This window comes from Rhineura floridana, chromosome 3 (assembly GCF_030035675.1).
Source record: "Rhineura floridana isolate rRhiFlo1 chromosome 3, rRhiFlo1.hap2, whole genome shotgun sequence".
Taxonomy (NCBI): domain Eukaryota; kingdom Metazoa; phylum Chordata; class Lepidosauria; order Squamata; family Rhineuridae; genus Rhineura; species Rhineura floridana.
In genome coordinates, this window is record NC_084482.1 from 217710416 (window position 1) to 217723016 (window position 12601).

Sequence of the window (12601 nt, forward strand, 5' to 3'; positions counted from 1 at the left end):
GTATGATGCATTGTCCTCTGCTCTTATGCAATCTTCTTCCCCAAACTCTGGACAACACACATCTTCAGGAAACACACACACACACACACACACACACACAGAAGTCTCTTCCCTATCTATCCTATTAATCAGAGCTCTCTATGGCTGTTCCTGGCTCCAGGTATACTTACGGGAAGGCTGTCCCTGGCCTGGTGAAGATGCGTGTTTGTCGGAAGTACACCGATTCTGGAAGACCTCATTATTACGATTCTACAAGCCAATGTTATGGGCCAGAGTCAGACGCTGTTTGCGAAGAGTTCAGTGGAGAGGTGAGTCCCAAGAAAGCAACTTTGGTCCAAGACAGACTTGCAGTCTAGCTGGACATTCGAGGAAGGTGCAAGAGGAAGAGGAGGAGGACCAGACAGGGTTTTGTGTCCATCACATAAAATGATTTGAGTTTGGAGCAGTGGTTACCAAACTACCCCCGCTCCCCCAGAGCCCTTGAAAATGGCTGCTGCTCTTGCTTGGACCACTTAATTAATTTTTCCACCTGTTGTAGCAAGTGTAATGCGCTGCGCCAGATGCTGTGTGATTCTTAATCGCAGCTTCTTTTCAATAGTATTGTATTAAGATTTTCATTCCATAGAACACACAATATGAAATACAGCGTAAGGTGAATTAAATAGCAAGATGGATATTGAATGCACACATGCCACCACGGACCGCCTGAATGAAGCTGGCCGACCACAGTTTGGGAACCACAGTTTGGGTTAGAGCCACGCTGGCTGGGGCTGATTGGGATGGGAGTTGTAGTCCAAAGCATCTGTGGGGGGGGTGCCAGGTTGGCTGTGGCCGCAGTAAGAGATGTTGTAAGAAAAAGGTGAGAATGTGGGGAAGGACTGATAATTCAGAAGGCCATGAGGACTAGTTGATTATTATGACTAGTGAGAACAGACTGAGTAAGGAAAATCTCAGAGTAAAAAAGTATTAAGATGAAGGCATCAAGAGCTGAGGATTAAGTCAAGTCTAGAGGTGAGCTTGTAAGTAGAGACCAGCAGTTGAATCTATTAAACATACTCAACCTTTGAGCAGGGGTGGCCCCCACGTGGTCTCCTCCAGATGTTTTTGGATGACAACTCCCATCGGCCCTGGAGCCGACATGGCCAATGGTCAGGGACGATGGGAGTTGGAGTCCACCAACATCTGGAGGAAGCCATGTCTAGGGAATTCCTAGAGAGACAATTCTCAATGCTAACCTGTGACTCTGTGGCTTCCCGCTCAGTCAGACAGCAAGGGCTGTTTCTCTCAAGTGGTGAAAACGAAGGTGTTCCAGCTGAAGCGGATGGGATACGCGATGAACATTGACGTGGAAGGCAAGATTAAGGAGGAAGGCACAGGTAGGCTTCCTCCAACGGCAGGGCTGTGTGCGCAGAACAGAATGGGAAGGCAACGTAGCCACTGAAAGACCATAGTCCTGTGGCTGAACATTCCCTGTTTCACTATTTCATGTCTATTCCACCTTTCCACCAAGGAGCTCCAGGTGGCTTCGGTGGCTCTCCTCCCTCTGCATTTCATCTCACAGCAACCCTGTGAGGTAGGCTAGGCTGAGATAGTGTGACTGGCCCAAGGTCACCCAGCGAGCTTCTTGGCTGAGTGGGGATTCGAACCCTGGCCTCTCCCAGGTCTTAGTCTGACACTCTAACCACCACACTGCCTCTGCATGCAGAATGACCCGGGTTCAACCCCACCTGCCTCTTCCCTTAAAGCAGGGCTGTGGGGAAACTTTTTTCCAGCCCAAGGGCCGCATTCCTTCCCGAGCAACCTCCCGGGAGCCTCATGCCGGAGACAGACAGGGCCAGAGACAAAAAGTGGGTGGAGAAAGAGAGGTGTCAATGATCTTTCCACAGGAAGTCAAAAGTTGGTACATGTGTGTGAGTGTGTGCGCACACTCTCACACACACACACCTCCATCCAGGTAGGCAAGGGGCACTTTCACAGTCCAGCCAGGGGAAAAACCCCGGAAGGTGTGAAGCAGGATCATCGCTGGGTGTGGCTTGGGATGAGAGGGTGTGGCCTGCAGAGAGAATCCTAAGGGCCGGAGAGCGAGAGCTGGAGGGCCGCACCCAGTCCCCCAAGGCTGGGTCCCACACCCCTACATAAAAAGGATCAGGTTGCACAGAGGGTGGGACAAGGCTGCTGACAGTCAGAGTGGGAGATAACGCTAGGCTAGAGGGAGAAGTAATCTGGTCTGGCAAGAGAAGGATGGCCTTCCAGTGAACTGGAGGCCAGCAGCAGAGGCCGCAAGGGCCGCCTGCCGAGGAGCTTTCCGCTGGCAGGTGAGCAAGAAGGGCTGCCTGTCAGGGCTTGAGGATCTGCTTTGCACTGGAAGGTCCCGGGTTCAATGTGTGGACATTACTGAGCTAGACGGGGTGAAAGTCTGACTGTGGAAAAGGCGGCTTCATGTGTTCCTAAAGGAATGAGATGCCACCCAGCTTATACGAGTGGGGGAGACGTTAGGTTCAGTTCCCGCTGAAAGCCGAAATGGTCCAATTGGTGCTTTCCTCGACAACACAAGAGCCAAAACTCAGACATCCTTCAAAATTTCGCACTGTGTTTTGCAATGCAGTTCTCCAGCCAAACAGTGTTTGCAAACATGCACATGTAAGGGCGAGGAGGGCATATGAATGAATTTATTAGTGAAAACAGCATCTGAAACGAGATTGCCTTTAGGAGAGATTGCTTGCAAAAGTGGGTGCATTGGTCAAAACGGCATACAAAGGGTGTTTGGTAGGACAAATTTGCACTAAAATGCTGAAGAACGTTCTTGAGGATTTTTTTTTAAATAAAGAAATCACAAATTGCTGGAGAAATGTGGAGAACTGAATTTAAGATTGGGGGGGAAATGGGAAATGGCGGGAACCAAAATGGACACATCCTTCCATCTGTACGGTTCCTCACCCCGTTCCTTTGTTCTTTTGTTTTTGGCAGAGGTGGAATTGACTGGTTCGGCTTCCATCGCCATTACTGAGACTCTGAGCACAGTCACCTTTGAAAGAGTCAATGCTGACTACAAGCCTGGGATCCCCTTTTTCGGGCAGGTGAGGCTGGCTGAGAGGTCCCCTCCACCATCCATGACTCCACAAATATTTGTTCTAAAAACGCTCCCTGCCCTGGAACAGGAGTGCCCGGGGTTAGTTTGGAATTCAGCTCACGCCCCTCCGAGTCCAGCCTGCTGTGGTCCTCTGGGATGCCCCATCTGAAATCCTGATGCCTTTTGCAATGCCCACAGTCCTTCTCCCCACCTCCATCTACCTGTGCACAGAATTGCACCCCTGTAGACGATCATCTCCCCCTCTCCATCGGTAATAAAACCAGCCCCCTGTGTGTGCCGGGTTCTGCATGTCTAGGCAAAGCTCGTGGACGGTGCCAATGTGCCAATCGCCAACAAAACTGTTGAGATTCATGCGGAGCCGTCAGGACCCAAGACCAACTACACAACTGATGCCCAAGGACGAGTCCAGTTTTCCATAGACACTGCTAACTTCACGGATGACTCGATCAGGATCCAGGTGAGTGTTTCAGAGAATGAAATTAAGTGGGTCTTTAATGTAAACACACACACACACACACAGAAGAAGAGTTCAATGGGAGGTGGAACTGGGAAATTATTACTATGAGTCTCTGCGCCCCCTTAGCCTGCTGGCCCTTCTTTCTGCTTTCTCCTCCATCACCTTTTTCTGGATCTCTATTTCTCAGTCCAAAATATTGTTGCGCGCCTCCCCCAATCTCTGAGCGGTGAGATTTCAGGGAGTCCCTGCACCCATCCAGGGTTTGGTTTCCTTTGGAAAGAAGGTCAGCGGAGACTGCGGTGTCTTCATGAAATATGGTTTATTTATGTACACACATTCCAACCTGAGCTTAGGATGGAGGGGTTCAAGACATCAGCAGTCTAATATCCAGCTTTTCCATCTAGGTGCAGGGGCATCCTATGGCCACGATGCAGGGAGCCAGCCTCTCCGCATGCCTACAGCCCTAGTTCTCCTAGAACACACACTACCAACTACAAACACACTTCTGCCCGCCCAGGAGTGGGGGGGAGAGACTCTCCTCCAGTAGAGTTTAAAATGACAAAAGGATCTTCCTAGCCCTTTCACCAGTTGCCAGGGCAATTAACAGGCCCCGTAACTACCTGGCCACTCTATTTGATTAACAAAGGAGATTCATCTGGCTAGCAGAGCCAGCCTCCCAGGCATAGGATTCCAAATCAGAGGCTGGAAAGGTGACCCACAGAAATCATCCATTCCAGCCCCTCCCCCCATGCTCATAACAATATGCTTAATTTTCCAGTCGGTTCTCCACAATTCTGCAGCAATTTGCAATTTTTTTAAAAAATAAAATCCTTACGAAAATTCTCCAACATTTTAGCACCGGTTTCTCCTAATGAACACAGTTTTGTAGGCAAATGCACACACTTTTGCATCATATAATGCATTTTAGCATGCTAGTTTCACTCATATATTCATTTTGATGCACACTTTCCCCTAATATATGCATTTTTGAAAACATTGGTTGACAAACTGCATTGCAAGATTGGGATAAGTGCAAGCTTCGAAGGACGGCTGAGTTTCAGTTCTGAGACTTTTTTGGAAACGGCGAATTTGATAGATTCGGCTTAAAATGCAGACTGAATTGAATTTCTCCCCCATCCCTAATTGGGACTAAGAAAATGCCATCAAAGAATGGGACTGTGTGTGCTCTTGCTCACTACAGGGTGGCTGTGTTAGCTTTTGACTCTTTTTTCATCTTCCAGGCAGCTTAAGCATGTGTTTTCCCCTTTCTTTTATGAGCAGCATGTTGGTTGCTAGACATGCAAATAGGTCTGAGAGGAAGCCCGAGGTTGGTTTAATGGCTGTCGATATCACACAGGCACTGATGATTCTCTAAAATAGAGAAGACCACGGCAATTGTTCCCCTACGCACCACCTCCCTCTTTTCTAGCCTTCAGGCAGTGGTGCTTCCAGACAACCTGGTTCTTGAGCATTCATCCTTATCTGTTTGCAAGGAGATTAGGTGATGTGGGCTATTTAATGAATCAATGTAATCAGGGCCGGCGCCAGGCATGCCGGGGACCTTGGGCACCAGCCTGCCCAGGCCACGGCACACACATGCATGCAAGCAAGCATTCTGCACTTACCTACCTTTCCCTTTGTGAATGCTGCCTGCGCTGTGCACGCGTGCCTGCCATCAACCAAGATGGCGTCCAAGGCTTCTCTAAGGTGTTGATGCCTCTGCTGCCATCTTGATTGATGGCATGCATGTGTGCTACGTGTGCACTTTGCTGCCATCAACCAAGATGGCAGCAGGGGCATTAGCCCCTTAGGGAAACCTCAGCTGCCATCTTGGTTGATGGCAGGGTTGCGCCTGCAGCACAGCCATCATTTACATCAAGGGAGAGGTAGGTGGGGCATGCAGGCAGATGTTGTGGGCCTACACGGCGGTAGGAGGAAGCTGGGAGCTCCCTCTCATGACCTGCAGCAGAGTCGGGAGGCAATGCTGCCGCACATTGTGGAAGGGAGTGCTACCCACCCACTCTAAGAAGGAGCTCTTCAGGGGGGCCTTGGGGCCCAGGGGCCCTCAGCTATGGCCCAACCTGGCCTCCCTCTGGTGCCAGCCCTGAATGTAATTGAATCCCACCTGAAAACAGTTACTGTCTGGAAGCACTCAGTGCTTCTCCTACTCACCCTGGTAAACTGCTTCCAGAGGAGAATATAGAGAGGACATGGTACGGATGGGTGAGAAGTTTGATTCAGTTCGCATTTGAAGCTGAATCTTTCAAATTTGCACTTTCCGAAACAATATGAGAACTGAAACTGAGCCGTCCTTCAAAATTCACACTTATTTGGATTTACAATGCAGTTTGTCAACCAAAGTATGTTTATAAAAGTGCATATATTAGGGGAAAGTGTTCACAAAAATGAATATATTGGTGAAAAAAATAGAAAAATGTATTACATGAGAAGAAATTGCTTGCAAAAATGTGTACATTAATCAAAAAATGCCAACGAAAATGTGTTTACTAGGAAACATTTGGACTAAAGTGCTGGAAAATTTTCATGACGATTTTTTTAAAAAATAGCAAATTGCTGTAGGAATGTAGAGAACTGGGTTTAAAATTAGAAAAATAAGGAGCTGAGAGAATTGAAATGGATAGATCTTTCCATCCCTGTGACATGAACAAAAGACATTATTTTAGAAGATGTTGTAGGCCAACATCTGGGACTCTGTTGTTTTCCTCTCTTTCATATTTCTTTTTTTTTTAAAGGCAATTTATAGATCGGACCCAATGTGTAGTCAGTGGAACTGGCTCACTCCCCGTCACCAAGCTGCATATCACTCTGCATCACGTTTTTATTCACCGAGCCAAAGCTACCTCCACATTGAGCCTGCTCCTGGGACGTTAGCCTGCGGTCACATTCAGCAGGTCCGAGTGCATTACGTCCTGAAGCCAGATGAAAAGAGACCACGTCGTGGAACAGACGGAGGTGAAGAGACGGATATTGTCTTTCACTATTTGGTAAGCCTGAATGATCTGACCTTTGCTTTAGCTGCAAGGGTTCGAACCACGAGGGAGAACGTCCAGGGAAGAAGGATCTTAGAAATCAGACCAGCGTCACTGGGCATAGATGAGACTAGGCCAGATGACAGAGACAAAATTGATAATACGGTAGCCCTGGGCACCATCCAGCTAACTCGATCCATCAATGGAAGGATTACTGCTTGTGTAAAGGAACTCCAACCCCTCCTCACCTCACACAAGCCCTACCCAAATCTGCTCTGGAGGGTTGGGGTAATCTGGAGTTTTAGGTGGCACGTGGCAGGAGGAAAGGGGGAGGGAGTTCTCTTGTGATAATCCTTGGACAGAACAAGTTAGTTCAGTGGCACCCCATATTTGTTCTGGGGGTTCACTGAGATTTTCTGATGGGTACTTTTGGTGGTTCCCCCACGTCACACCACTGAGGTTCAGTTGGCCTTCACCAGAGAGTGAGCCTTTTGCCCAGCAGGCCCTGTCCTGTGGAACTCCTTGGCCATAGAGGAGTCATTCCTGCTTTCTTTCAGATGTCTTTTAAAAACAGTATTGTTCAGACAGGCCTCTAGACCTTGACTTCCTCCCCCCCCCACAAACCAGTTTTTACTGATATGTTCTTGATGTTTTGCTGTAGGGGTCTAATGTGTTCACAGCCCAAAAGAGGCCTGTCTGACCATCACAGCTTGCTTTATAAGGAGAAGGGTTCAGATGGGAGGAAGGGCGGGATATAAATAAATAAATACATAAATATTTCTGAATGTTCCTGGGGGGGGGATAGGAGATGTGATTGCTGTTTCAACCTGAACAGCAGCTACTGTTTTTTCTTAGATTTATCTTTTAACTATTAAGTGGGTTTTCATTTGGATCGTTCCTTTTAGCCTAGTGTATTCTGGCACAGCAGCCACGGATGTTCTGGCACAAGGCAAGATAAAGCAATAAAATGAGACAAACTTCATATGGAAGCTGTCTTTTGAGGTGGTGGCCATCCCATGTCACGTCCAGCTGCTCAACTGCACTTGATTCCAAATTGCAAAGCTGGAATCAGGGATGCCTGCAATTCACTTGGCAGTATCAGAGAGAAGGCGTTTCTATGGCCAGTGGAGGCTGATCCCCTGGGGCAAATTGGGCACTGCCCCATCGACCTCAGTCTGCCCTCAGCCAGCCCCTACCTGTCTGCCTTCTTACAAGACTTACTTGTCTCCCCCCCAGGGAGGGGGCTGGCTTTCGGATTTCACTTCCTTAGCTTCAGGGTTGCCCCTTGTAGATCTCAGCATAGAGGAGGTGGGGAAACTCGAACCGGTAGGTTCAACCTGCCATTGGTTCCGGTTCTGCCTACCATTGCCTTACACCTCACGAGTCCCAAAGAGACCCAGCTACCACTGCCTCTGCCTCCCTAAGCATAAGAATTGCTAATAGTTTGGTGCAACCAGACATTCGCCTCCTCCGTCCTGATCAGGAGTCTCCCTCCTCCCATGCAGGTGATGGCGAAGGGGAATATCATGCAATCAGGGACCCAGGTTCTTCCTAAGGAGCACAGAAAAGGTCAGTGCCACCCCAATTTTCCGCCCCTGCCCCTTTCATTCGTTCTACTGTTCTCGCCTGTTAACCATGTGCCGTTTCCATGAACGGAGATGGGTGGGACCCCATCATATTCCCTGTTCAGCTTGTTGTGTTGCATTCATTTGAGTGGGTAGATTGGAAGTGCCCAGGAGGGTGGTGAGCGAGTGGCAGGGAGTGATAGAGGAGAGACCTCTGGGGACCATGCAGGGCTGCCCTACACTCCTCCAAGCTCCCTTCAGGTGCAGTGTAGTGGGGGGTTCACCAACCTCATGCCCATGAAGGCCTTTCCTGGTGCACCCAGTAGTAATCCAGAATCTGAGTTTACCTTTCCTTTTCCTTTTCCTTTTTTAAAAGAAGTCAGTCTGTAGCCTTCCTAGAAAGTAGGTTACAGAGCAAAATGTGCAAGTGCCCCTTCTAAGCCCTCTTTTTAGTGCACTCTTCCTGCTTCTGTGTTCCCCCCAATCCTTGGAAATTTCCATAGTTTGCCCTTCCCTTTTCCCTAGCAATCAGGATGCATTTATCCTCCACTGGGTTCACCTGAGATCAGCCTAGAAATTATTTTTATTTTATTTATTTGTTTGTTGATTAGATTTATATCCTGCCCTTCTTCCCAGTAGGAGCTCAGGGCAGCAAGCAAAAGCACTGAAAACACTTTAAAACATCATAAAAACAGGTTTTAAAATATATTAAAACAAAACATTGTTAAAAACATTTTTTTAAAAAAAGCTTTAAAAACATCATTTAAAAAAAGAAAAGAAAAAAAGAAAAGGTTAAAAAACATCTTAAAAAGCAATTCCAACACAGAGGCAGCCTGGGATAAGGTCTCTACTGAATAGGCTTGTTGGAAGAAGAAGGTCTTCAGTAGGCAACGAAAAGATAACAGAGATGGCGCCTGTCTAATATTTGAGGGGAGGGAATTCCAACCCCCCCCCCAGCACTCTCTCAAAATTTGAAATGTTCCCTCTGGTCCTAGAAGGTTGGCACCCCCTGGATATTCTATTGTTATCTGTGTTGAATAAAATTAAGCTGCCAGTCTGCTTTGCCTCTGGTCCAGCCCTAGGTGGAAAGGAGAAGGCACAGGCAGGACCGGCACCAGGCATGTCTAGGCCCTTGGGTGCCAGCCTTCAGAGGGCCAATGGTGCCCCCTCCACTCCCAGCAGATCTTGTGGGCCGTGGCACCCGCCTGCTCCCCCTACCTCTCCTCTCTTTCTGAAAGCCCTGTGCGCTACGAGCGCAGGCCGCTGCCATCAACTAAAATGGCAGTGAAGGCTTCTCTAAGGGGCTGGTGCCCCTGCCACCATCTTGGTTGATGGCATGCATATGCACTACACTATGTGCATGCACATGCCCACCATCAACCAAGATGGCAGTAGGGGCATCGGCTCCTTAGAGAAGCCTTTGCCACCATCTTGGTTGATGGCAGCTGCATTCACAGCATGCAGGGAACTCACAGAAAGAGAGGAGAGGTAGATGGAGTGGGTGGGCACCACGGTCCCACACAGTCGGGGGGGGCTGGGAGCTCTCTTTCTGTGATTTGTGGCAGGGTTGGGAGTTGACCCTGCCGAGGTTCGCAGGAGGGGAGCACTACACCCTCACCCTAAGGAGGTCCACAGGGGCCCTTGGGCAGGGCCTGACATGGCTGTCCTCTGGTGCCAGCCCTGGCCACAGAGGTTGGGGAAGTAGTATAGTGGAATCTTTTTAACTTCTTGTTCTCATATGTACTGGTTCAATGTCTCCTCAGTATTTTCTCAGTGATTCCCTTCACAACTTCAAGCTCCGCCAAAGGTGCTGCCTTGGAATTAATTCCTGTAATCTCTCTCTCTCTCTTCCCCCCATCCCTTGGTGAATGGCTTAACTCACCAGCTAAAGGGGTCTTTACTCTGGACCTCTCTGTGGATGTGGAAACCGCTCCATTGGCTCGTCTACTTCTGTACGCCATTTTGCCCAGCGGAGAACTAGTTGCCGACTCGGCAGAGTTCGCCGTTGAGAACTGCTTTGCAAACAAGGTGAGGTTGCAGGGATTCTTTAAGACCCAGTGCAGGCATGGCCGAGAGGCCATTGGCTCCTTCTGTGGAGCCTTGCCAAAGATCTCACTTTGTTCAGCCAACTTGTTACCCAATAAATGAGCATTTTACCTGCTGGACCAGTAAAATATCAGCTCGTTGGAAGCTGCAGAGCTGAGAAACTCAAGCTGAGAAACCCAATCCCCACGAGGGATTGTTCTATGCTCTTGTGCACAGGGATGAACTCTTCAAAGGCCCTTTATTATGTTTCCAGGTGAAATTGTGGTTCCCTGAACCCGAAGGCCTCCCCGGCAGCCAAACTCAGCTTCATGTTGCAGCCGCCAAAAGTTCCCTCTGTGCCATCAAAGTTGTGGATAACAGTGTCTATCTCTTGAAGCCTGAAGCTGAGCTTTCTCCTCAGACTGTGAGTCCAAGCTGCCTTTGTAGCTGTCCTTGGGTGTAACATTTTTAGAGCCATTTCCTGACCTCCCAACCCCGTGCTAAACCTCCTTTCCTAGGAAGATAAACAGGTAAATGGCAACTGTTCTCAGATGACCTGATCTGATGGAGTGGCTGCGTTGTCTCGCCTCTCCCATGCACTGGCTTGGTTTGCATGTAACACTAAACCACGGTTTGTTGGTTGGTTTATTAAGCCATGAGGCGGGGAAGTCTTGCAGTGCTGGCTCCTTTAAAGAAAGTTTGGAAATGCAGGAGATGTTAGCTCTAATGTAGAAATTGGGGCACGGGGGGGGAGAATGAACTCTGTTCAATGAAAAAAATCGTTTTCTCCCCGACAAAAACAAAAATGTGTATCATGATGGTGAGGATCTTGCACTCCCATTTTTTTTACCTACTACATGTGTGTTTGTGTTTACCCTTCATCATGCAGAGACCTTTAAAAACAGTTGCAAACTGGGTTCAGAACTAGTGCATTTCTTTGCTCCAGTGATGGAGGTAATAGGAGCCTTCACAAGCCACACACACCCATATTAACACCAGAAACATACTGATTCAGAGCTTTGGTGTATCTAGTTCAGGAATGTGTACCCTGAGTGGCAGTGGCTCTCCAAGCAAGGGTGCAGGATTGAACCTGGGACCTTTTGCATGCAAGGCTAGTCCTGCACTTTTGAGCCACCTGCAGAGCTCTGGAAAGGTTCCTGAGACACAGAGACAAGCAAATTCAAGTACTAAAACTTTTCAGATACATAATAACCGTGTTTGTGTGTGTGTGAGAGACAGAGACAGAGACAGAGACAGAGACAGAATGAACACCAAATGGTGACTGGTCTCAGATGAACTAGTGGAGTGATCTCCCATCAATGACCTATTTTACATGTAACACTAAACCATGGTTTGTTTGTTTATTAAGCCATGGTTTGTTTGATCATTAAAACATTGCTCAGCAGCTTAACTATTGTTTGTTCACTGCCAATCCAGCACAATCTGAAGCCATGGCTTGTTGTTGACTTATAACCTTGGTTTGTTTTAACTGTGGCGTGGTGTTACATGTGAACCTGATACCCTTCCTTGCCCATAGTTTGTTTGACCACCCTACCCCAGATGGTCACTAATCTGCAAAGGGACAAAGCAGGAAGAACTGGGAAACAAGCCAAACTTTGGAGAAACAAGCCATGGTTTGGTTGGTCAACTGTGGAACGACACATAGTTAACTTGTGGTTTGTTAAACAAACTATAGCTTAAGCAAACCATGGTTTAGTGCCATATGTGAACCAGGTGAATATATGTGAAACACCTGGGAGTAAGTCCCAATGAGCTCAATGCAACTGAAATCTGAGTAGACATACCTAGGATCGGACTGTAAGTTCTACATAGAAGGCTAAGTACTTTCTAACTACATGATGGGCCTGTTTCTCTCTGCCAAGAATAAGTAGCAGATTGGGTGGCACCCGGAACAGATTCTGCAGACGCCTCTAAGCAATAGCAGAGAAGTCTGATGATTTCACCCTGTCCCTAAAGTGGACAGGTGCTGGGCATAAGGGACTGGAGGGTAGTCAGCAGTACCAGAGCATTTTAGGGCATGCTGAATTGTGGCTACTCCATTTCTAGGTTTATGAGTTGCTCCCTGTGAAGGATCTCAGAGGCTATCACTACGACCGCTACTATTTGGATGAACACAACATTAATCCCTGTGTGGAGATGAAGAAGATCATTGTGGATGGAATCCGCTACAGCCCTGAGCCTTATTCTTACGGCGAAGTTGATGCCTATGAAATTCTCAAGGTGAGCACCAAAGGGAAATGCCAGGCAGAGAAGTGTTGACATGGATTGCTACACCTTTTGGTGACTTCCAAATGTAAACTACTGCAGTGCGCTCTATGTGGGGCTGCCATTGAAGAGGATCTGGAGGTTGCCGCTGGGTCTGGAGGTTGCAGCCAGGTTATTGGGTAGTGGAGCTAGGTGCAAGCATATCACACCATTTCTAAAAGAACTGCGGTGGTTTCCCCAATTTAAG

At 48.1% G+C, this 12601-nt stretch overlaps 1 protein-coding gene across 2 annotated transcripts in view; it reads left to right on the forward strand.

The window, feature by feature from the left end:
• The window catches only part of LOC133381650 (alpha-2-macroglobulin-like), a 93876-nt gene that overhangs the window by 19644 nt on the left and 61631 nt on the right, over positions 1–12601 (forward strand). For both annotated transcript variants that reach the window (XM_061620994.1, XM_061620995.1), the window contains exons 8-16: positions 161–308; positions 1262–1376; positions 2968–3077; positions 3387–3548; positions 6302–6553; positions 8044–8107; positions 9989–10131; positions 10403–10552; positions 12196–12369. In XM_061620994.1, coding sequence (XP_061476978.1) covers positions 161–308; positions 1262–1376; positions 2968–3077; positions 3387–3548; positions 6302–6553; positions 8044–8107; positions 9989–10131; positions 10403–10552; positions 12196–12369 — 1318 coding nt within the window. The remainder of the gene's footprint in view (positions 1–160; positions 309–1261; positions 1377–2967; positions 3078–3386; positions 3549–6301; positions 6554–8043; positions 8108–9988; positions 10132–10402; positions 10553–12195; positions 12370–12601) is intronic.